General features: G+C 44.7%; 1 protein-coding gene across 5 annotated transcripts; it reads right to left on the bottom strand.

Moving 5' to 3' along the window:
* Positions 1–877: 877 nt before the first annotated feature.
* PRPSAP2 (phosphoribosyl pyrophosphate synthetase associated protein 2) lies at positions 878–24,305 on the bottom strand. Of its 5 annotated transcripts, XM_043472851.1 has the most exons (15): positions 24,152–24,293; positions 19,872–20,108; positions 19,669–19,763; positions 19,296–19,446; positions 18,387–18,439; positions 17,729–17,795; positions 15,812–15,984; positions 14,010–14,125; positions 11,370–11,425; positions 10,081–10,229; positions 8,984–9,054; positions 7,719–7,865; positions 4,523–4,634; positions 3,707–3,787; positions 878–3,161 (listed from the first exon to the last, which is right to left on the bottom strand). In XM_043472851.1, exons 4-15 carry the CDS (start codon positions 19,412–19,414, stop codon positions 3,142–3,144), a joined length of 1,164 nt encoding a protein of 387 aa, XP_043328786.1. In that variant the 5' UTR covers positions 19,415–19,446; positions 19,669–19,763; positions 19,872–20,108; positions 24,152–24,293; the 3' UTR covers positions 878–3,141. The 5 variants fall into 5 exon arrangements, with proteins under 5 accessions (XP_043328786.1, XP_043328800.1, XP_043328793.1 ...); XM_043472865.1 differs by lacking the exon at positions 19,872–20,108 and having other exon boundaries at positions 24,152–24,298; XM_043472858.1 differs by lacking the exons at positions 19,669–19,763; positions 19,872–20,108 and having other exon boundaries at positions 24,152–24,305.
* Between the last annotated feature and the right edge of the window lie 1,646 nt (positions 24,306–25,951).

Here is a 25,951-nt window from a genome sequence, read left to right as displayed (position 1 = left end):
ATCTTGGTCTAAGAAGTGTGCAGTGTTTCTCATTGTTTTAATTTGCAGTTTCTTGATGGCATATGATAGAAGGCATCTCTTCATATGCTTCTTTACTATCTGTATACTTTCTTTAGTGAGGTGTCTGTAAGATCTTTGGCCCCATTTTTTTCAATATAAATTCAAAAGGTTTACTGTACCAAATACCACAGAAAAATGGGTCAAAATATGTGAACAAGTTTTAAGAAAAAATAATTCTATATGTTGACATTGATGTCTATTTAACTGATCAAAAACAAAGTCCTATTACTTTGTCTTAGCGGAATTTCAATAATAACAAATCAATCCCGGAATTTTCTCCAAAAATCACTTAAATCTAAGCATATTGTAATCTCACTTCCAAGTTTTATGGTTCATTTTTAATCAGGTTTTTATTTTCTTATGGAGATTTAATTGTTCTCTTTACTAGTCCTTTATCAGATAATTGTTTTCCAAAGACTTGTCCTAGTCTATGACGGGTCTTTCACTCTTAACACTGAGTATCACAGAGCAGAAGTTTTTAATTTTAGTGAACTCCAGTTTATCAATTATTTCTTTCATGGATCATCCTTTGGTGTCATATCTGAAAAAAACCATTGCAATAACCAAGGTCATCCAGATTTTCTTCTAGGAGTTTGACTTTTACATTTAAGTCTGCATTCCTTTTTTTTTTTTCTGCATGTGAATATCTAGTTATTGGTGGCTCAGACGGTAAAGAATCTGTCCGCAATGCCAGAGACCCAGGTTTGATTCCTGGGTTGGGAAGATCCCCTGGAGAAGGGAATGGCTACCCACTCAGTATTCTTGCCTGGAGAATTCCATGGACAGAGGAGCCTGGGGGGCTACAGTCCATGGGGTCGCAAAAAGCTGGACACGACTGAGTGACTAACACTTTCACACTGTCATCCAGTTATTTAAGCCCTGTTTGTTGAAAAGAATATTTTTGGTCCACTGTGTTGCCTTTGCTCCTTTGTAAACATTGGTTAACTATATTTATGTGGGTCTGTTTATGAGCATTCTCTATTCTGTTCAACTGATCCGTCTTTTCTTTCAACAATATTTTTTTGTTGTTTTTGGCTTTGCCATAGGGCATGTGGGATCTTAGTTCCCTGACCAGGGGTCAAACCAAACTCTGAAGTGGACATGCAGAGTCTTAAACCACTGGCCCACCTGGGAAGTCCCACCACACTCCTGATTATGGTAACTTTACAGATGGCTTGAAGAGAGGTAGTGTGAATATGTTCTTTTCCTTCAATTACTGCCTTGGCTATTCTGAGTCTTCTATCTCTCCATGTAAACTTTAGAATCAGTTTGACAAAATCCACAAGATAATCTCGTGGAATCTTTATTGAAATTTCATTGAATCTTTAGACCAAATTGGAAAGCACTGACATGTTGACAAGTCTTCCTATCCATGAACATAGGCTATTTCTCCATTTAGTTTTTAAAAATTTATTTCATCCATTTTGTAGTTTCCCTTACATAGATTTTATGCCTATTTAGTTAGATTTATACTTAATACGTCATTTTTGTGGTGATAGTGTATACGGTTTTGTATTTTTACTTTTAAATTCCACTTGTTCTTTGCTGGTATACAGGAAAGCAATTGACTTTTATCCTACAATCTTGATATAATCACTTATTAGTAATGAGTTGGGAGAGTTGTTCTTGATTCATATTTTCTACATAGGTGATCATATCATCTGAGAACAAAACAGTTTTATTTCTTCGTTCCCCATTTGTGTACCTTTTAAACCCTTCTTGCCTTATTGCATCAGCTTATTGAAATAAGCTATTGAATAAGCTATTCAATAGCTATTGAATATTTTGAAGTTTTCAAAATATTGAAAACAAGTGATGAGAGGGGACATTCTTGGCTTATTCCTGATCTTAGTGGGAAAGCTTCTAGTTTCTCACCACTAAGTATGATATTCACTGTAGGCTGTCAGTAGATATTCTTCAACAAGATCAAGTTCCCTCTCTATTCTTATTTTACTCAGCTTTTGTCATGAATGGATGTTGAATTTTGTCAGGTGCTTTTTCTGCATTGATATAATCATTATTTTTCTTTAGTCTGTTGGTATGATGGATTACATGAAGTGATTTTCAACTGCTGAGAAAAGTCTTGCATATCTGGGATAAATCCACTAGGTTGTGCATAATTCTTTTTATACATTGTTGGAATGAATTTGCTAATATTTTGTTGAGGATTTTTGCACCTATGTTCTTGAGATCTTGGACTTTGGTTTACTTTTCTTGTAATATCTTTGTCTGGTTTTTGTCCTAGGGTAATGCTGGCCTCATAGAGTGAGTTAGGAACTACCCCTTCTTCAGCGGGAGCAGGGTGGAGCTTGCAACAATGGTAGGGGTGTGGGGCAGGGTGAAGTAACAATGGTTACCAGCCTCTTTGGATCTCTGTGCCAAGAAGTAGCTACTTGCTATCAGAGCACAGATTTCTGCTGTCTGGAGGAGGGGACTTCTTGCCTATCCTGGCTCCCACAAAACTGTGCAGATTGCTCCAGGAATGTATGCAGAGCTGCCTGCTGCAGGGTTGGGAGTCTGGGTCGGGTATCAGCAACTTTACAAAGAGCTGGATTTGACAAAAGGTAGCTACATTTACCATCTAACACTTTCCCTGGAAGTTGCAAACCTTCAAGACTCCAGAGTTCCAAAATCATTAGATGGATTTGCCACTGTTTAGATGGAGACAGATTCCTGGTGCTTCCTATTCCACCATCTTCCACAAATCCTCCCCATTTGATTCATTTTTATTATTCCTCTTTATTGATATCCTCCATTCGGTGACATATAATTCCTATACTTTCCTTTAGTTTTTTGAGCATGTTTAAAATAAATTATTTAAAGTCTTTGTCTAGTACATTTAAAGTCTGAGCTTCCTCAAGGAAGACCCTGTATATGGGTGCAACCTTGTTTCTTTAGACACCTCGGAACTTTTTGTTGTTGAAAACTGCTATTTCTAATATTATGTGATGGAAATCAGGGTCTTCTCCATCCACAGGGTCTGTCTGCTTTTCTCAACTGATTCTGTAAAGTCTGCATTCTTCATTGTTTGTGGCAACTGAAATCTCTGGACAGTCAGCTTAGTGGTCAGCTAGTGAGTCATCACACACTTCCATAAAACTCTGAAACCAAAAGAGAGAGAGAGAACAGCATTCCCAATCTGCAGGTGGGCTGTGAGTCCTGGGCATGCCGTCAACACTCAGCCAGGAAATCTACAACCCCACTGGGGCCCTCACGTCTTGCTTGCACAGAAACCCAAGGTCAGACAGAGGTGCAAGCTTATGGCTTTCTCAGGTATTTCTGAGCACATGCTCAGAAAGCAAAGGTTTAAGGTTTTCTAGAAGAAAAAAAAGCAATTTTTCTCTTTGTAAGAAAGGCTTCTTTTTTTGTGTGCATGAGCTGGAGGGGATTGTGGTTAGATGACCCCGTATCTCACGCCTGATAAACTCTAAGGCAGAGTGTTGGGCTCTGAACTCTGACAAACAATATGAGATGCTCGACACTGACCAGGGTCACAGCGCTTGCCCTCTGGAACCCCCTCCCTTCAGCACCTCATCATCCACAGCATGCAGCGGTGCGTTTTGTTTCGAGTATGACTGTGCTATCCGACAAGGAGCAGAACAAAGCCACACCAAGATGCAGACGGCAGCTCATGCCGACTCCTGACCTGACCCCAGTGGCTCATGCTGGTGTCCCAACTCCTCTCCTGCTGCAGTCAAGTGACTATGCGTCATGAACGTGCAGGGCCCTGGACAAACAGAACAGGGAACATTACATCCCAAAGACACAACTACACCACCCAAAGTTGCAGAAATCCCCACAAGCTGACCAACACTTCAACATCCACACGTGGATATTCAGCTTCCACTTTATTTTAGTTATAAAACCATTGCCAAAACACAAAATTAAAAAAAAACACACAAACACAGTATGTTTTTATTCCTTCTTTTGTTGCAGAAAATAAATAACCATCACATATTCCATATGCTTGTCTATAAAAGCGTTTCTAAAAATGTAACCTACTGGATTTAACAGCATAATCTTTTTGGCTTTTCAACTGCAGTATCATACAGCAGATCATTTTATTTTACTAACTTTTTAAAAGCACTTGGGCTGCAGCAACTTTCGATAAAGGCCGTTTGTGAGCTTAAAAGTTTTTTTCCAAGTTATTTTTTAAACGGTTAAACTGAATACAACCAGGTCTTAATTTATTCTATTTAGGAGGAGAATAAAGTTTTTCTTTTATAAAAATTGCCCCTCAAACTCACAAACACCCAAATGGACATAAAAAGTGGGTCTGTCTTCATAGAAATTAACAAAAGGAAGGAACAAGACACAGACGGCCCCCGTGAAATGCATCCAGCCGGGCATGCGCCTCAGAGTACGGACGCTCACGACTCCAGTGTGGCCCTTGGGACTTTTTAAGAGAACAGTGTTCAGTCATCTAAACCTATGTTTCTGAAAAGGTAGGACATGGACTCCCCATTGTGAATCCGACGGATGGCTTCCGAGAGGGTCATGCTGATATCCACAGTTTTGATTTTGGGGCACTGGAGCTTCTGGATTTCATGTGGAATTGTATTGGTAACCACCACCTGCCAATCAAGAGGAAGAAAGGAGAGGTCGTAACACCAAGAAGCCTCCTGGATGGATATGAAAATGTGACACATTCTCACCCTTTTGAGGTCCTACTTACAGGACTGGGGTCTACTCTGCCTTCAGTATGAGTTCAGTCAGTGTGAACACAACCTGCATCTTAGGTTAAGGTTTGTACCCACTGTGACAGCTATAGAGACACATGACACCAAGTATGGGCAAGGACGTGAAGAAACTGGAAGCCTCATTCACTGTTGGTGGGAATGCAAACTGATTCAGCTGTGTTGGAAAACAGCCTGGAGGTTCCTCAAATGGTTAAACATACAGTTACCGTGTGACCCAGCAATTCTTCTCCTAGGTAGACACCCAAGAGAAATGAAAACATCTCCATCTGAAAACCTGTTTCGTAATAGTGTTATTTACAATAGTCAAAAAGAGGAAACAACCCAAATTATGAATAGAAAGCAAAATGTGCTACATCCAGGCAATGAAATACCATTAGGCAAAAATAAGGAATGAAGTACTGACACCTGCTGCAACACGGGTGAACTTTCAAAACATTATGCTAGTGAAAGGAGCCAGACACCAAAGGCATGTATTATACGACTCCATTTATATGAGAAGGCCGGGTTAGGTAAACCTGTTAACAGAGACAGACAGCGGATTAGCAGCCACCTAAAGATGAGTGGGTTGAGAAGAAACGGAGGCAGACAACAGGTTAAGGAGTTCCACTGTGGCAGCCTGAAAATGTTCTAAAAGTGGGGATGGTAATGGCTACACATTTCTGTGAAAATACTGAAGATTATTATATACTTAATTTTTTAAAATGAATTTGTATTGGAGTATAGTTGACTTACGATGTGTTAGTTTCTGTTGTACAGCACAGTGAATCAATTATACATATGCACATATCCACTCCTTTTTAGCTGCTTTTCCATACACGGCATTACAGAGTACTGATGGGTAGAGTGCCCTGTGCTATACAGCAGGTCCTTGTTGATCATCTATTTTATACATCATAGTGTGTATATGTCAATCCAAATCTCCCAGTTTATCCCTCTCCCTCTGTCCCCCTTGGTGACCACAAGTTTGTTTTCTACATCTGTGACTATTTGTTTTGTAAATAGGCTCATTTGTACCATTTTTTAAAGACTCCACATATAAGCAATATATGACATTTGTCTTTCTAGTATACTTTAAATGGGTCAGTCATAAGGCATGTGAATTATAGACCTTCCTCCCACCTACCATCCAAGCTTTCACTTTACATGGTTTCAGTTACCCCCAGTCAACCTCGGTCTGAAAACATTACATGGAAGGTTCCAGGAATAAATAACCCAAACGTCTTAAATCGTGCAGAGAGCCGAGCAGTGTGAGGAAACCTCACCCCGTGGTGCCCCATCTGGGAGGGGACTCATCCCTCTGTCCGGCAGACCCTATCCCGGCAGTGCCTCACAGTGCCTGTGACCAGCGGACCCTTATCTGACTTGATAATGGCCCCAGACCACAAGAGCAGTGATACTGGCAATTCAGATACACCAAAGAGAAGCTGCTAAGTGTTTCCTTTAAGCAAAAAGGCAAAAGTTCTCAGGGAAGGAAAAAAATTGTGTGCACTGAGATTGTGAAGATCCCTGGTAAGAATGAATCATCCATCTGTGAAATTGTGTAGAAGGAAACAAACTCATGCTGGTTTTGCTGTTGTACCTCAAACCACAAAAGTTATGGCTACAGTGTGTGGTAAGTGCTTAGTTAAGACAAAAAAGGCATTAAATTTGCACAACAAGGTATGTTGTTATAATAGTTATATTTTATCATTAGTTATTGTTTATCTCCTACTGTGCCTAACAAACTTCATCACAGACTACACACAGGGTTCAGTACTATCCTGCACAGTTTTGGACATCCCCTGGCAGGCGGAGGAACCCATCCCCTGTGGATAAGTGGGGACTTTGGACTTCCCTTGTGGCTCAGCTGGTAAAGAATCCTGCAATGTGGGAGACCTGGGTTCAATCCCTGGGTTGGGAAGATCCCCTGGAGAAGGGAAATGCTACCCACTCCAGTATTCTTGCCTGGAGAATTCCATGGTCTGTATAGTCCATGGGGTCACACAGAGTCGGACACGACTGAGTGACCTTCACTTTCCAGTATATCTCAATAAAGCTGCTATTTTAAAAAGTTAAGATTTGATAAAACATCTAAAAAAGGAGAAACAAACATTTTTCAAAAGCTATAAATAAAAAAAAAACTCAGCCTTCTTTAAAAGAAACAGAGGATGGGAATACTTCTCAAGTTATTATTTATAATACATATTTCCTATTTCAAAATAAGCCTCAAGACAGCTCATAACAAGAAAGTCCACACACGAGACTTGAATGGAACGGTCAGGGATCATGCCAAACCAGCACCAAGAATGCAACCACCTGGCCACCGTGAGGACTCAGACTGGCTCTCTGCCTGATCTTTCAGGAATGTACAGGAGACAGCATTTTTATTTCTTAAAAGATAATAAACATGTGATTCACACAATTGCTCTCCAGCCAGCCAGGCCCTGGGCCAAGGTGGACAGAGCACAGCAGGGATGCCTGCTTGGCTCACTTCACCAGCCAGGTGCTGGGCCGAGGTGGACACAGCAGGGCAGGGACGCCTGCTCGGCTCACTTCAGCCAGGTGCCACAGGCAGGTAGGAAGATGGCCAGCATGCCCTCCTCTCTGTCACATTACGGGTGTCTGTCGGGGAGCTGGGCCTCAACATCAGGCAAATAGGGTCTGAACCCACGTGCACCTCATGGCTGCCCAACCTGAGGTCTCTGCATGTCTCTCACTCTCCCCACAGGAGTGTATCGGAGCTCAGGGTGGATGTGTGCCTGACCCTGGGCAGTACTTGCAGGCACCGTGTACTCCATCGATAGAAGTTACTAAAACTACCACCCACTGCTGCTGTCAGGAGCAGAGGCTACGGCCAGTGACCAACAAATAGCACTCATGCCAGGAATCCACTCTTAACTCTCCACCTGCTCTCACGACCTCAGGACAGGGGCCCATGTACACCAGCAGCTGTGCCCACACGTGGCCCGGCTCTGTTACCTCATCGATGGCGGACTCCTCGATCAGTCGGGGGGCATCAGAGGACAGCAGGCCGTGGGTCGCCATCACAAAGATCTTATATGCACCCCTCTCCTTTAGGGTCTCCGCGGCGGCCAGGAAGCTGTCTACATCATCGATGATGTCATCCTGGCATTACAGACGCAGCAAAAGACATGAGCACTTGTGCAAAGGTGAGTCTAGACTACAGGGAGAGAGGAGGGACTAAAGACATGTGCAGAGGTGAGTCTAGACCATGGGGAGAGAGGAGGGACTGAAGACATGCGCAAAGGTGAGTCTAGATCATGGGGAGAGGGGAGGAGCTAAATCTGCTGTGACATGCTCGCTGTCCACGGTGACCTGGTCCAGACAGCAAGGTCACTGGCTTCCGTGGTATTCCCTCTGGGCCTCCCAGCTGGACAGTCATGACAGCTGTCACTTCACGGCTCCTGGGCCCTTGTCTCTCTGTCCCTACTCTCCAGAGCAATGCTCCACCAGGCAGGGGCTCCAGGAACACGCACCCGTACGTTCATGCCCAGTACGGCATCTGTTAGGAGATGCTTTGACTCCACCAGGTTCTTTCCCCTTTGGTGCTACTTTTCCTATTTTCCAAATTTTCTCCTGGGTGTATGGGAAATGGGGTCTTATATATATTTTTATAATGGAAAAACAATAATTACTATTAACAAAATACACTGTCTAGTGGTTTCAAATCTCACAGACTCCCAGTATGAGGTAATAGAAAATACACATGGTGGTTTCTGTCCCTGGATCCTGACAGCAGGCTTCTAAAGCACCTGTAGATGCCTCAGTAACGAGAGCACGACAGGAGTCTCTTGTCTTTACTAGGTGACTCTGGAGGGCTCCTGGGTGGGGCTGGTCCCAGAAAGACCAGGCCATGATGAGAAGCTCGGCATTTTCAGCCCCCTCAACTCCTCCAGAGAGGGGAGGGGGCTGGAAATGGAGTTAATGACCCCCTCACAGGGTTCAGGGAGCTTCTGGGAAGTTAGTGTCTGCCTGGGTTCTGAGAGCTGTTCTAGGACATGTCCGAGTCCAAGGAGGGTCCTGGGAGTCATGTCGGACAGAAGTTGGAGGTCACCTAACAACTCCCAGTTTTTGGACCAAAGCAAACATTTAGCCTAAGACACCCACCAACTTAAGTGAGACTTACCTGGCCATAGCACGATTCCCAGCACAATTAACAAGGTGAGCTGACAAGCTAACGAGGTTAAATACAACAATCAGTAACACAGAAGAGGCACACGTACCACAATGATGGCGATCCTTCCTCCCACGTCACCAACAACTGTGATTGGGGGCTTTTCTTTAGGAATCAGCACTGGTCAGAAGAGAACACACACACAAGTTGCTGCATCTGATTTCCTGACATCCCTTTATCTGCCTAAAAGCAGAGCCCCCAAAAGAATTCAGTTGTCATAAATCCTGATCCGGGAACAACACAGAAGCCTGGCTCTCATCACCCAGACCAGAGGTCAGTGCCGCTCCTACACAGACATCGCCACACACGGTCCTGTCTCCCCTCGCCCTTTCCAAGAGCCATTCATCTTCCCATCAGTGCCCCTGCCCTACTCCCCTTCCCCTAAGCCCCAAATTCCAACCTTCTCCTAAAATCTGTCTTCTCTCTTGCTAATCTGTCTGTTGACAGTTTTATTTCACTGCAGCCTCCTGAGCAGTGAACCTAAAGAGGCTAGAGGAAAAGCTTTTTCTCCCTAAGAGACTCAAACAAAAGCAGTATTTTTTCCCCATTGAAAAGGCGTTATTAAAGCTTGAAAGAAGTTTCTTAAAGACAAAAACAAACTTATGCACAACTCCAACAGCCAGTCACAACCACATTCCTCATGTTCCCTCCTGACCCAGGCAGAAGACAGTGAATAAGACACTCTGCCTTATTCACACACATTCCTCAGGTTTTCTCTTGTTTCCAGTCAATTCTTTCAAAGGGCTGCATAATGAGTTGTGCTGACGCGACATTCTTCACCAAGGCCTCCCCTCTGAACTATTTACTTGTCTAGTATTTTGCATCAGAAATAACAGGACCATGAATAACTTGTGCACCTAAAGCTTTCTGCCCACATTAACCTCTGCTCTAGCACACACTACTGAGTGGACGAATGCGATCCCTGTTGGGCCACAAGTGAGTCTAAACTGGGCATGTTCATGGGTCTTGCTGGGACCAGACAGACCGCTGCTAAGAGGCCATCAGAGATGCATTTGTCACAGTCAGAAAAAGGTACCAGTTTTTGTCAACTTAAGAAACAAAAAGACAAGAAGTACTTCACATTCAATAAAGAAATTGAGTCAGCCTTAAAGGCAAAGAGGAAGTGACCCGGGGCTGCGTGCTTACTGGGGATCTCCAGGCTGGGGTGGATGGCGGCTGCGCTCCTGACCATGGGCGGGGAGTGCCGCCCGTCCACCAGGTCGGACTCTGCGTCCTGTGCTTCCCCGTGAATCACCGCGATGCCCAGTCGCAGGCGCTCAGCGAAAGACTGGGCCCTAGGGAGAGCAGGAGATGGGTCACAGCCACGCAAAGTGGTTTCTGCTCATGTCTACAGAGAAGTATCACAGGAACTCAGAAAACGAAGTTTCCCAAGAGACTAGTAAAAAAGGAGAATGAAACAACCTAAGCTTCTGGGAATCAAGGACAGAGTGTGGAGAACCCACATGACACATGTCCCCCTGCGGGGCCTGTGGGTACGCAGCCAGCGAGTGAGCCTGGGTTATAGGCTAGTTCACCTCCCTGAAGCCTCTGCTTCCTCACTTGGAGCTATGCACTCTACCTGCTCACCTGGTTAACAGTGAGAACCAACACATGAGACAAAGCATGCTAACTACTCAGCAGAGTATGAAGGATCAGATGACGGGGAGCATTTTTTAGCAATAAAGTATTTTTAGATGAAGGGATGTACAATGTTTGTAGTACATAACACTACTGCACACTGAATAGACTGTGGTGTAGTGTAAACGTAACTTTATATGCACTGGGAGACCAAACGTCCAAGTGACTCACTTTACTGAGACACTGTTTTCTAGAACCCACACCACCCCCAGGGCATGTCTGTGTCTGACACCCTTTCAGTCAAACACAATTGCAGGTTCTGTACCCCCGTCTTATCAGTTACTCCAGTTACATGGAACTCTCAGCACTGCCCCATTTGCACAACTGCAATGTCTGAAAGTTTTGTAAAATGTCACTTTTTAACACATACCAATCAGTGGCTTCTTGGCTGGATAGAATTATCTGTTAATAAATTACTGAGTTCTCTGAATAAAAGGCAGTAAACAACCTCAAAATATATTCGCTGGTATCCCCCCCGCCCCCCACCGCTGGTATTTTAAATCACAGATGTGAAGATGAACCACCAGCAGCTACCCAAGTGCAGGACTAGGACTCTACAGTCCTGGACTGTTTCTGGTAGGAAATGTGACCGGCAGTCACAGATGGGGACTGGGACAAGGGAGGATGATGAATCATCACCTAATAAATGAAATCGGCAGACAGGCTGTACACTGTCAGTCCCCAGGTCAAAAAGCAAGGGCCAGAGTGGGAGCTGTTGCAATGGTACCCAGAACACTGGGATTCAATGGGCTGGACTCAGGTGTGGCTTTGCACAGCAGCTGTGAGCGCCCACCTACCTCTTGGCTGAGGCCGGAGACTTGGCCACGATGACTGCGTTCCTGTAGTCTGGGATCTGAGAAGAGGAGAGGCTGGGTGACTGCCATGTCTCAAAAGGCTGCTCACACCAGCTCCACAGTCAATAAAAAGCAACACCCCAACACACTCAGAAATGTCAGCTGGTCACATGAACATTTTCCAAAAAGAGAGAAAACTCAAAGTAAATTTCCTCTTTGGAAAATGAAGAAATGCTTACCTAAGAAAAAAAATTATCATCAAGGCATGAATCTCACAGACTTATTTTAAGAAAAAAGTAGAGTTAATCAGTAATAAGCTCATATCTAAGTGGCAGTAAAGATGTTTTTATAAAGTCAACAGGAAGTCCTCTCATGGACCCCTTTTACATGTAATTTCACAGCCCAAGGAGGATATTCACTGTACCTGAATCGAAGGCATTTGTCAACTTCTAAACAAGTGACTACTTAATGTAACTGTCACAGCCAATGAAGAAAGAAACCAAACTGCTAACAGAATTAGCCCAGCACTCTTTACAAAGATACTAAGAGCCTTTAAGAAAACAAGCAAATGTCTGTCTACATTGAAGCCTTTCACTCTGAGCATCTGAGTGATCTGGATGAAGATGACAACAACTGAAGAGACACCCAGCACCAACTCCTCAGAGTTCACAGGACAGAACTAGCAATGCTTTTCAGCTAAGCAGTAGTTTGCTGTTTCTGATTTCATCTGGGCAATATTTTCAAATCATGTGCTTAAAATCTAATCACTTCATTAAATTATGTTATTCCATTCAGATATATCCCCATTGATTTCTCACAATTATGCTAGATTGGTGAATTGGAACATAAGCACTCACCACCATCTAGAATATTTATTGCACAATGCCTAGCATGTGGGAAAAACTAAATAATCAATACTCAGTAAACAAACAAAACCCTGATGAATTTGAAGAAGGTTCTATTATAGATATACCTACTTGGATAAGATGTCTCTTCATTTGGTCCATCTATACACATAAATAGCACAAAATATTTTCATTTTCGCATGTTCCTCATCTTTCCTGGAAGTCTTTATGAACTGTTTTATGTACTTCCATGCCTCATAGAACATCATCAAACAGCACCAAACCCAACCAAGAGGAGAAATAACTAATGAAGGAACAGTTACTAAAGCAAAGAAAAGGAAACTTTAAAAGAAAGGACTTTTTAATAAAAACAGGTCTACTTTCTCCTTGGGACTCAAAACAGGAAATCATATGCATAAAGAAAGAACAAGTTGTTATGAAGGTGGAGTTCATTATGGTCAAAGTAAGAAGGTCAGCAGCTGGCTGGTTCAGGGGCAGGATGGACACGGTTGTAAGAAAATGTCAGCGAGAGCAAGCCATGGAATTTACCCACCAATTCAGTACAGGAAAAAGCAAAACTTGAACAAAACACAGTTAAATAACATATAGACTAGATACAAGATTTTCAATATCTAAAAGCTCCTGAAGAAAGAAATGAAAAATCCAAATTACAGAAAACAAAATTCGTAGGGGATGGAAAGGCCCCACTGAGCATCCAGTGAGATGTATGAAGATGGTTCATCTCACTGGATGCTGGTTCATGGGTCATAGATGTTCACGGACATGCCATGCAGAGATTTCAAAACCACAGCAAAAAGATAAAGCACTATCACATGGGGAATTCTGTCCAAGTGCAGATTAATACAGCCCTTCAGACAATCTTAATTTTTGCAGTATTTAGTAAAATATTAAAAATGTAGATACTTTTCAATCATGATTCCACTTCCTAGTATATCTCGAAGAGCATTTGTTTAAGTACTGAGAAAAGAATTTTCAGGGGAACATTATTTAAAAATTTTTTGAAAATAAAATATTTCACTTAAAAGAATGAAAAATTAAACCACCTAATATCCAGCCAGGAGGGAAATGGATGAAAAACCTGTGGCTCTTTTAAACTTGTGCTATTAACACCTAAACAGGCAACTACTTACATTTAAATTAACTAAACTCAAATGAAATCAAGGATTCCATTCTCTAGTCACACTGGGCAGTTTAGCTGCCATTCTGAAGGCAGAGTAAACATTTTCACTGGCATAGAAAGTACTATCCATTACAGTTGGTCTGAACTTTGGAATACTGTGTAACAATCATGAAGAAAGAGGTAATCCTATTTATCTGAACATGGAAAGACCACCAGACACCAGTTCAGGAAAGGAAAGAAAGTTACATAACAATAGGAAAAGAAAGAAAGTTTCAGAACAACACAAACAATATATCAACTCCTTTTTTTTCCCCCCATACAAATCAATATCTGCAACTATGTGTATATTGTAGAGGGAGAGAAGGTAAATTCAGAAGGCACTAAGAGGATTCAGGATTCAGAACAGTCCCCAGGCTGGAGCTAGGGAGTGCCCTGCAGAGGGTCCAGCCCAGGCTGGTGATTCTAGGCACCTGAGGTCCAAGAGAAAAAAGAGCAACTTTCAGAGCTCCGCAGATGAAGAGTTTCAAGTATACCAGTTATATTCATAAAGTCAACTTTAAGCAGAACACGTCAATGTTAATCCTTCATCGAGCCCAAGGAGATGGAGATGCACGTTTCAGCCTTAAATAGAAGGTTGAGAAGTCTGAGCTAACTCACCTCCTCCTGAATGTATTGTAAGAGGAAGGGAGATGCTCTCAAGTTGTCAACAGGAATATTGAAGAAGCCCTGGATTTCCTTCTGGTGTAAATCCATAGTAATGAGGTGAGTCAGACCTTTGAAAACAAAGCAGACACACACACAGAGGTTGTTTCATGACCAGTTGCACTGTATGAATAAGCACTGTATAAAACAAGATACTATATGGAATAAATTACTGTCTAAAATTACTCTCTCATCAAAAACTCAGCATCTTTATTCCTCAGATTCTTAGTACAATGAGATTATGAGATAATAGAAAATATAAACGCTGGTCTCTGCCCCCAGGACAGAACTCCTAACCCCTTGTCACTCCCTCAGTGCTAACAGCACCGGGAGTATCTCTTGTTGTCACATCTGGTTTGTGATCCCATCTCTGACACAGAGCTCCTGAAAGCTCTGGAGACGGGCTCTTGGACGTGGCTGGTCACCTTGACGGGAAGCTTGTCATTACCAGGCTCCCCGCCCCTACTGTCCAGAGGCGGGGAGGGACTGGACATAGAGCTGATAAATGACCATGCCTCCCTGAGGCCCCAAGAGCAAGGGCTCTGGGGAGTATCCGGGCTCTGGGGAGTATCCGGGTGGTGAACATGGGGATGCCCCCTCTCCTAAGCAGGTGGGAACCTGGGCTTTCCCCCCTCAGAAGGAAAAGACTGGTGATTCTCCTTACAGAGAGATGCACGGTTTTCACACCAATTTAAAAGAGACAAAATCACAGCGATGAAGAAACGCCTCTGATAATTCTATGAGAGAGATTCCCTCTCCCTGAAGTTGTGTCAGTAGGCGTGATAAAGCCAGATTAAGACATAATGTCTTCAGATATTAAGGTAAACCTCACATGCCTGTAACTGGGAAAAATGAAGAATCTTCATCCCACTGGCTCCTTGAAGGATATTTGAAATGGAAATACTTACATACACATACATATATATAATTCAATTGGAAAAATTTTATAAAGCAAAATTTGCCCAAAAGAACAAGAAAGCCTGGTGGCCCATCATGAGCAAGACTAGGAGGGCAGGGGACCTTCTCGGGAGCTCGGTGTCCCATCTGCTCCCTTCAGCAAAGTTCTCAACAGGGTGTGCCTGGAGGTCACTGGGGTTCAGGTCTGGTCATTTTCTGTTTTGGTTTTGTCTTCTTTGAAATGCTACAGGAGAAATTTATTCTGCATTAAGTGTGTTAAAAGGTAGTGATATGGGGACTTCTCATTCTTTTCTGTCTGTGCAACTCTGTGATGTGTGCCTTCTATGGTCATATACACAAGTACACATTTGTGTGCGTGTGCACACACACACACAGAGTAACAACTCTGAAATTATTTAGAAACAAGAGGAGACACTTAGGATGTTACTGAAAAATGCACAACACAAAATAACACATAGGGTTTGCAAAATATGCCAAGCTGTCCTGGGAAAGAGAAGAGGTGAAAATAAAGAGAGTTGCTGTGTTAGAGTAGCTGATTCCAATGCCTTTTCTACTTTAAAAACGGCCTCAATAGGACTGCCACCTGCCATTTCAACTTTTTAATCTTTTAAACAAAGAATTTAGGAAAAATAAGTTGTCCTCATGAGCTTTGTGTTCAGAGAGTTTGGACCAGGAGCAAACTGTCAGCATGGGCGTCTGTTATAGATTCACCATCTGGAAGCTACATCACTCTGGGCGCTCTGTCCAATGCTCTGAGTCAGTGAAGATGAGGCTTTATGATTCCTCAGGTAAAAATGCAACTCCCAGACCCCCATCAACCATCAATGCCGGCCCCTCACCAGCTTTGCACATCATGGAGGCTAGCAGCTTGGAAACGATGGAGCCCCTCTTTCTCATCTTGCACTGCTTGCTGTAGGGGAAGTAGGGGACCACGCCGATGATGCTCTTGGCACAGGAGGTCTTACAGGCGTACACCATGATCAGAAGCTCCATGATGGTGGTATTCACATCCCTGCAACCCAAGGGCGAAGACCAGCAGGGAGGGTGTCAGACTTGCCACGACCTTTCTCAGTCCCAGCTAAGCATCAGCAACATGCCACGCTCGCCTTGGCCAAGACAGGCTCCAGACACACAGAAGAGACAAACACCACTCTTCTCAGGCCTCCATCAGTAGCCCCCACGCTGCCTCTCTGCCAATGACTCTACCTCCTTTCCCACCAAGAACAGCACTGCTCACTCCCGTTTACTCAGGACAGAGCCCCAGAGGCATCCTTAGCTGCCCTCCTGTCCAGACACAGGCAGCATCTCACACTCCAGCGCTGCCCAGGCCGAGGCCCACCTCCCCAAGGGACCGCAACAGCTGCACCCACACACTCCCCGCCCCCTCCCCCTGTGCCTGGCAGTCTGTCTGCCGCCACTCTCTGCATAGCACCTGGCTGATCTTAGAGTCACGGTCAGACCACAGACTCTGCCCAGGACCCAGGGATGGTTTCCTACTCAGCCTGTGGCAGATGCCTGAGGCCCCACCGGGCTCCTGAGGCCCCTTCTGGATCTGCCCCACTCCCTCTCTGCACCCCACTCCTTCTCCATGCCCCTCCATGCCAGTCCTCACGCCACCTGAGGGCCCTCCGTCCAGGGCCCCCCATTCCTGCCTGGAATGACCTCCTCGCCAGCTGGCACTGGCTTCCAGTGTTTGTCAGAGGTCACCCACCGATCCACCCTCACTCCAGCCTCCTGCCACCGTCACGCCAGTTTCCTTGCACACTGTGCTGGTTTTCCCCACAGACCTTGTCACCTCCTGACAAACTGGATAATCTACTTGTTCATTATGTCACTTGCATGTCACAGAACACAGGTTCCATGAAGATCAGGATCTGTGATCCATTCTAATCTTTCACACCTCTTGCACACCTGACACATGTTTCTGAATAAGTGAGTGCATGAAAGAGCAATGGGAAGCCTGGAGATTTCGGGTGAGCAGGTTCTCTGGATTACAGAAAACTTAAGTCAATGGACATAATTTTCTTCACTTAAACATTTTCTTAAACTTTTAGTAAAAAGAGGCACTTATTTTACATATAAATGTACATTTAGCGTGCAGCGATTTTTGGAATCTCTAGGCTAAAAACTGATGTACTATACAAACTAATTTCTAGACATTATTAAAAACTGCTGAGTTAGAGCCTTCAGGGACATGTGTAGACAGAGTGGCGTTTGATAAAGGAATGGTGCAGACACCTCACTGCACTGAATCTTCTACCCCAGTGCACACGCCTGTGACTCGACAATTTCTAGAACACACAGCTCCCAGAAGTCACAGCAGACAGAGACATACCTGCCTTCACTACCGTCTCTCTTCTCCTTTAACTTACGTGGCAGGACAGCACATAGTGATCACATTTAAATTATCTGCAGGAAAAGCTTTAAGAACCCCAACTAAGTGAACACCTCTCCTGCTGCTTGTTCTCTTTGGGAACTAGTAGAGCTTCCCTATAAGCTCTATGAGACACTGGCTCCTGACAGTGAACGTCACAGGTGCTCACTGTCCCATGCCTCTCCCCCAGTGTGCAGCTATTCCCACACAGAAAGGACACAGGAAAGTCAGCAGCTATGTCAGAAAGATCAGGTGAGTAAGATCAGGTTAGTTTTAAAACAATCTTAGCCCTTCTTGTCTGGGTAACTCTTATTATGCTAGACATTCAAGCCCAAACAGAGACCCAGAAAGCAACAACATTTCTGGTGGATAAGCTACTCACTTTGAAACAGTCTGAATGATGAAAACATCTTTTCCCCTCACAGATTCTTGAATTTGTACTCTTGTTTCTGGCAGGAAAAGGGGAAATGAGAAAAAGGGTGAACAATGCACATCATTTTTAAAAAACCCACAGGAAAATCTGCACCATTCCCCAAGGTTATAAACTATGGAAACTGGAAGTGTTACAAACTCACTACAAGGCTTTAGATTCCATGGAGGATAATGAACACACTGTGATTAACACACTTTGAAAATGCCACCTGACACCAGGGCCACACCAGACACATGCACTCTGCCCCAGGGGACAGATTCAACCCAGGCCAAGCTCATGCTTCCGTCAGCTGACAGCAACTGCCTTCGGGTGAGGTCTGAGGATGAGTCTCTAAGTCCCCAGCTGTGACCGGCCCCAGATTCTCTATGTAGCTGGTATTAGTGGGGGTGGGAACACCATGATGGCCCACCCCTGTCTGCCTTCCTACAGACAGAACTCACTGGACACTAAGGCTGACTGCTCAGTCACGGAGGGTGAGGGCCGGGCTGGAATGGCAGGTACCACAAAAAAGCCATCAAAAAAAAAAAAAAAAACAAACAAAAAAAACAAACAAAAAACCAAAACAAAACAAAAAAAAAAGCCATCACAAGGGAACAGGATCACTCACCTCGGTCAGGCTCCTGATAAACCTGCACCTTGCCCATCTCCACCCCCAGCCGCCTAGAGAAGAGAAAGAGGGAAAAAGCGGAAACAGTAATAAAACAGATACATCTTTACTATTAAGATGATTTAGAAATTGATGAAAATAAAACAAATTTTAAAAATAGAGATATTGCTATTATAAAACTTAAAGTGGATCTCAAATTGTTTGGTCACCTAGCCCATCGCACCTCCACCCTACACCTACCCAGTCCTGGGGCTCCCTGCACTCCAGTCACATTCCTGCTGTCCCCTTTCTGCCTGGAGGGCTCTGCCCCAACTCCTACTTGCTGCCATTTCCTGTTTCTCAATTCACATTCCACCCACAGGTTTACAGGCACTTGAGCACCTGAGCTAAAGCGGCACGACCTGCCCCATCTCTGATTTTCCTGCGCAGATCACTACCTGAAGTTATCCTGTTTGTGTGTTTGTTGACTTCCTCCTTGACTGGCGCCTCCACTAAAGAAGGAAGGATTCTGACCGGCTTGTTCACTGTTATACCCCAGTATCTAGATCAAAGTATAGTACACAGCAGGGGTTCAATATTTACTTAATAAGTTACTAAAATTATACTGAATTGTAACCTGTGAACTACCTTCATATAGCATAGACACTTCATTGTTCTCTGTACTCAAAGAGCTCTATACAAATGTAGCAGTTTACACCATCGCTGGCACTCAGGAGTCCCTGGTAAATGTCTCCTGAATCCATGTGTAGGAGTGATAACAGTTTACAAAAGGTGAACCCTTAGTGCATGGATGACATGCAGATTCACTGTAAAATGTTTGCTGTCAAAGTTAACACCAGCGCCAATATGAATATCAAACGTAAACCACCACTGAACAAGCACAGACTTTAACAGTGTGATTATACTCACTCAGCGATCTTCTTTGAAAGCTCCATACACGATGAATTCGAATTTGCTGAAAACAACACCAGGCCCCCTTTGGTTATGTTCATCTTGGCTTCTGATTCAGGTGGCGCCACACAAAACATCAAAACCTTCTTGGTTTTCCAATTCTCAGCGCCTAGAAAGATACCAAATATGTTAAAAACTGTCATATGAGATGAAATACACCTGAATATTTTTGAACAGCAAATGAGCTGAAGGAAATTAGTTTTTACCATAATAGAGTCTTTCACATTGAACGGGTATATGGACAAGCAGGGAGTCTATTTGAATTTATGGAAAGATGTCATCATACGACTCAATTATTTTCTTGACTACTGGGAATAAATGATAAACTTACAAGAAAGGTGGAGCTGAAGAGCTCAGTGTTTTACTGTTTGCTGCTTAAAGTCAATTACGACAACCTCCTTTTAGTTTCTGACAACAAAATTCCTCCTGGATTAACACACAGAAAAATGGCAGAGCCATTAGCAAGGACAAGAACTGACTGATCCTTAAACAATGAATAAATAACCCATCCACACCCAGCTTTCCCTGTAATACCTGTTTACCACAAACCCCCTCCTCGGCCTTGCAGCTGTCCTGGGTCCTGTCTAAGCCTGACCAGGTCATCGGCACTTTCCTCAACTGGAACACAAGGTTGAGCAGATTACAATAATCTTGAAGGAAAGTGACTCAGCCACATAACTGACCAGCAGCAAGGCACACAGAAAGACCCTGGCCTAGAGGCCTTCAGAGTCATCCACATGTTCCTCCTCCTTCCACTCTGGGGCGAGTATCCTGATGGAGAAAGGCAGGCAGAGGACTGGGTGCAGGATCAGCAGTCCAGGAGGCCTGGGGGGATGGAGGAGTCTTCCGAGCAAGCCGGCCACATTAATGCAGCCGTTATGTTTATTCGGCTGGCTCTTGGAAGGCTGGTAGAGGGAGCAAAAGCCTGGAGCCCATATCTTAATTGTTATTCCTAAATTTTAATTACACAAGTACGTTCTTGTAAAAAACTGAAACATGAGAGTTTAGACTAATGTCACCAGCTCTGATCCGATCCCAGGCTCCTCCCACCTACCTCCCTGGAAGAGACAAGTTCTTATTACTGGTTTGATACAGATACCATCAGGCTGTTTACACATTCACACATGTGATCCCCATTTAAAAAAAATGTATAAAAATTCATTTGTAACATAAAAAGGGACCATCATACATATCTATCTCTAATCTGCTTTATTTTGAAACAATATATTTGAGAACCCAAGCAGAAAGGAGAGACCCACTGTGCACTTTTTAACCGTTGCCAGGGCTCCCTGGTGCAGCCAGGTCACCAACCCAAACAGGCCTCCCTGTGCACGCATCTTCCTCTGCAGCAACTGCCAGGGGGCACGGGTGGGTGACTCATGGTCCCACAAGCAGGCTAGGAGAAAACACTTCTTCAGAGGCCTTTCACAGTGGGAAACGTGGGCCATCCCACTGGACTTGGCCTATTAATTACAAACAGAAACATATGAACAACTGGCCAAAGCCCTAAGGAGACCAAGAAGGACCACTGGTGTGTATACCGGAAAGTGGCTTTGGAGCAGGGATGAGCAAGGTACATGCAGGCCAAAACAGGTTATTCCTGTAAATAAAACTATAATGGAACACAGCCAAGCTCACTGTTTACAAACTGTCTATGGATGCAATGGTAGAGTTAGGTGTGGGCTACAAAACCTAAAATATTACCTGGCCCTCTACAGAAAATGCATGCCGACCCAGCTTTACAGCATAGCGTCTGGGCAGGGGGGCTGGTGCAAGTGAAAGAAAGAATACTATTTAACCCTCAACACTCAGAATTGGAGGAGATCCTGGTTGTCTTCTAACACCACCTCTCAACCCCTCTATGGCTGTGTTTAGGAACAGAGGTCTGTTCCTAAACAAAATACAGCTCATTTTCCTGTAGTTATGAACACAAGCTTTAGAGTCAACCCAGGTTTGCATCTTAGCTCCTATTTGCCCTCAACTTACTGCAAAATCTCACATAAACTGACCTCTCGCACCCTTATCCATGCCACTGTGAATACTGACCTTACAGGGTCACTGTAAGATTAGCTCCTGTACAGCACTTAACACACTGCCCCACATACAGGATACCCTTGGTAAATTGAAGCTACGAGGAGTCAGCTCGTAATATTTTCCCTATCTACTGAACAAGCACGTAACATGCATAGGGGTGGCAACCTTTTTACATCCCCCAGTCTTCAAATAAGAAGCTTCTTAAAGGAAAACGGTGTTCTTGAGTGGACGTTTAACACTGAGAATCAGTGTCTGAGGGGAAGGAAGAGTCCTCAGAAGTAACTCAGTCCATCTCTAGAACTCCTACCAATGAGCCACTCCAGACACCTGAACAGTCCGGACCCAATGCCCACACCCTGAGGGATATCCCAGCCATTCCAAATCCTTCCTCAGAATACACAATGATTACTTTCCTGGCAGCTGCCACCTCTGGGCCTTGTCCCTTCCTTGAAGGTTTATGGGAAACCTCAAATTCCTTCTCCCCTCGGCAGTCCTCAGCCTATCTCAAGATGGCGCTCTTGGCCTGGGCCTGGCATTACTGATCATGGTTTAAGTCCTTCATCACTGACCATGCTCTCTAGGGTTCCAGTCCAGGCAGAAGGTTTCAACAGACAAAACCTAAGACCCCAACATGCCACAGGCAGGGAGATTGTTTGGGAACAAGCATCAGTACAGCCATGTTCTGCGACTGTCCATTTCAAGAGCTTGTCAAACAACAGAACTAGCTGCTAGTTTCAGTTCTCCTTTTCCTATTGTAAACTCAAATTGTGTTCTTTTCCAAGCTTCAGGAAGAGTTTTAAAGAAAATCCTCAGAAGCAAGATAATCACTGGGATGGGAGGGCAGAAAGTTCATTAGCACAAGGTTTTAGTGTGAACAGAGTGTAAAGACAACATTCCCATTTCTCGCCCCATAAACTTCATTCACCCTTACATTTATCCTAAATTAACTCTGGAATGTGTGAGAATTATATATAACACATGAAAACACGCCCTTTCCATAGAATCTCAGCACTTCACACAAAGTGGGTCATACTTCTCTTTGAATGAGATGGGGCAATCTGTTCAAAGTCTCATGAACCAAACCTCATTGAAAGACCACTTGCTCTATAAGTACTAGCAGTCATCGTAAAAAAACTCATCCACACCTCAGACGAGAAAGGTGTCACACACCTGGCATCAAGGTGTGTAAACACCCTCCATCTGAAGACAGCTGGAGTTGCAGTGTGAAGAGCCAATTTGTCTCCCCAATTACCAGCTACCCGTTCTTGGCTTTCCCCTCTGGACAAGAGATAGAAGCCTGCTAAAAACAGCTTCCCCAGCAGAATTTAAGGATCAGGACAGCAGAGACTTTTTCCCACTATGCTCTTCTCTGCTGTGTACCCAGGGCCTAGAACAGCACCTGGCAGAGGGAGAGGCTCAGTACACGTCTGTCAGATAACGTATGTTGGTCGAATAAAGCCTGACCTCATTGAGCTGCACTAATTAACACATAGAGTTGAAAGTAGTTTGCAAGCTCAAAGGTGCCATAAAGAATTATTATTTTTATTCTGATGTTCTTCACATTTTGGGGATGTGAATTCTAAAAGAATTAGAAGGATAAAGCCTAGATGTAATTAGCCCCCATGCCTCTGGGATCCCAGGCACTCTGCTGTCTCTCCATCAGAATGTTTTCTTTCAGCTAAATACCATTTTCTGAGTGCTCTGAATTCTTATGACAACCCAGTAAAGCAGGTATTACACTACAAGTCGACCCCTTTCAGACACAGTGCTGGGGGCGGCTTGGAGATGAAGACACTTCCTCCAGGTGGCCCTCCTGGAAGCAGCAGACACCAGGTCAGCTTCAGCTTGTCTCCCAAAACCAAGGAGGGTGACCAAACACCCCGCATTACAGGGGGGGAAGACCTGACAAACACCAGGTTATAAAAACGTCTGTAGTAAACACCCCTTGTTTGGAGAACAATTTATATCACGTGCCAAAGAAAGAACACATGACTCGGTATTTCCCCTTTGGAGAATTTATTGTAGGGAAAGAAGGAAAAAGCTCAATGATGGCCACTGCATGGTTTTTCTAAGAGGATGACCATGAACATATGGAAAAGTTACATAATGGGGGTAATTAAGTAAAACTCTGAATATACATTCAACATAATAAAAAATATCCCAGTAAATATCCCAGACTGTGTGAAAGTGCGTGTTAAGCGGGTACAAGCGGAACTGGGTGATAAGAGCAATGGACCAAGTCGGGACAGGAATAGGGAGGAGACGGGCAGGATTTTGTGGGGTTCAATAACGTGGGCGAATCACTTATACTTGTGTACAGAACATCTTCACACATGAGAAATCACACTTTCTCACTCCAAATCTCCATCCCGAATTTCCTACTCCTTGCAAAAGCTACACACCCAAACCGCGGCAGTGTCAATAAAAGGGGGAAAAATCCGCACCATCACTGTGCAGTCGGGGTGGGGGTGAGGGGCCCTGAACAGCAGAAGCCTGCCTCGCAGCCACATCTCCGCCGCCCTCGGGCTCTGAGGGCCGGCCGAGGAAGAAAGCATCTTTCCGGGCGACAGAGGCCGGCCCGGTACCGCGCTTCCGCCCGCGGCCGCAGGTCCCAGACCAGCCGGACCGGCCTCGCGCCAGGCCCGCGGACCCCGACAGACCTGACCGCGCTGTGGGCGGCACGCGGCCGGCCCCCACCGAGCCCCCCGCCCCTGTACCTGCGCCTCACAGGCCCGGCCCGCAGGCCGCGCCACCACCGTCGCCGGCTCCCGCCCGCCTACCTGGCCCCGACCCCAGCCCCGGCCCCGCCGCAGCTTCCGCTGCCGAAGGAGGAGAGCGCCGATCACCAGGCAGCCTGTCCAGGAGCAAAATGGCGACTCGGAGCCCGAGAACGGCGTCCGCGGCGACAGCGAGGCCTGGGGGCGGGGCCACGTGGGCGGGGCCTCAGGAGAGACCCTCTGCGGGGGCGGGGCCCACAGAGGGGAGGGGCGGGGCCTTCGAGTCCAGCAGGAAGGTGCTAGGCCGGACGAGGGGGCGGGGCCGACTGGAGGGGTGGGGCCGGGTTAGGCGAGGGGCGGGGCAGAGCCTCCAGTACCAGAGGAACGCGATCATCACCGACACGTGAAAGCAAGTGCGGACTTTGCTGTTTGGAATTACAAATATCTGGGTTCAAGTCTTTATTGGCCTGTATCCTTGGGCATCTATTTCTGCTTTATCGACTATGCCAAAGCCTTTGACTGTGTGGATCACAATAAACTGTGGAAAATTCTGAAAGAGATGGGAATACCAGACCACCTGACCTGCCTCTTGAGAAACCTATATGCAGGTCAGGAAGCAACAGTTAGAACTTGACATGGAACAACAGACTGGTTCCAAATAGGAAAAGGAGTACGTCAAGGCTGTATATTGTCGCCCTGCTTATTTAACTTATATGCAGAGTATATCATGAGAAACGTTGGGCTGGACGAAGCACAAGCTGGAATCAAGATTTCCAGGAGAAATATCAATAACCTCAGATATGCAGATGACACCAGCCTTTTGGCAGAAAGTGAAGAACTAAAGAACCTCTTGATGAAAGTGAAAGAGGAGAGTGAAAAAGTTGGCTTAAAGCTCAACATTCAGAAAACTAAGATCATGGCATCTGGTCCCATCACTTCATGGCAAATAGATGGGGAAACAGTGGAAACAGTGTCAGACTTTATTTTTTTTTGGGCTCCAAAATCACTGCAGATGGTGATTACAGCCATGAAATTAAAAGACACTTACTCCTTGGAAGGAAAGTTATGACCAACCTAGATAGTATATTAAAAAGCAGAGATGTTACTTTGCCAACAAATGTCCGTCTAGTCAAGGCTATGGTTTTTCCAGTGGTCATGTATGGCTGTGAGAATTGGACTGTGAAGAAAGCTGAGAGCCGAAAAATTGATACTTTTGAAATGTGGTGTTGGAGAAGACTCTTGAGAGTCCCTTGGACTGCAAGGAGATCCAACCAGTCCATCCTAAAGGAGATCAGTCCTGGGTGTTCATTGGAAGGACTGATGCTGAAGCTGAAACTCCAATACTTTGGCCACCTGATGCGAAGAGTTGACTCATTTGAAAAGACCCTGATGCTGGGAGGGATTGGAGGCAGCAGGAGAAGGAGACGACAGAGGATGAGATGGCTGGATGGCATCACCGACTCGATGGACATGAGTTTGAGTAAGCTCTGGGAGTTGGTGATGGACAGGGAGGCCTGGCGTGCTGTGATTCATGGGGTCGCAAAGAGTCAGACACGACTGAGCAACTGAACTGAACCTTGGGCAAACTCACTTTACCTCTTTGTGCCTCAGTTTCCGCAGCTGAAAAGTGGAGATATTAGTAGCACCCATCTTAGGGATTGTTGGGAGGAGTAAGTAAAATAACACCTGCTGAGTTTCCAGCACAGTTCCTGGCGAATAGTAAACCCTCTATTGTGGTTAATTACAGTTATTTGCTTTGTTGTCCTTTCTTCTTTTATCATAAAGTAAGGAATTCGTGCTTGCCTGAGTTCCTTATAATTTGAGTATGTTTTATATATGTATAAAATGTAATAATTGCAAACA

Source organism: Cervus canadensis, chromosome 1 (genome assembly GCF_019320065.1).
Source record: "Cervus canadensis isolate Bull #8, Minnesota chromosome 1, ASM1932006v1, whole genome shotgun sequence".
In the NCBI taxonomy this organism is placed as follows: domain Eukaryota; kingdom Metazoa; phylum Chordata; class Mammalia; order Artiodactyla; family Cervidae; genus Cervus; species Cervus canadensis.
This window is presented reverse-complemented; position numbering and strand designations above follow the sequence as displayed.

Bases quoted from the DNA above. Each gene is read 5' to 3' on its own strand.
- PRPSAP2 (XM_043472858.1), bottom strand. From the start codon at position 19,414: ATGTTTTGTGTGGCGCCACCTGAATCAGAAGCCAAGATGAACATAACC. The intron at 10,230-11,369 runs GTAGGTGGGCGC...TGCTCTCCCTAG, and splicing joins TCTCCGGCCTCAGCCAAGAG to GGCCCAGTCTTTCGCTGAGC. The intron at 3,788-4,522 runs GGGAGTCCATGT...CTGTTTGTCCAG, and splicing joins CATCCGTCGGATTCACAATG to GGCCCTGCACGTTCATGACG.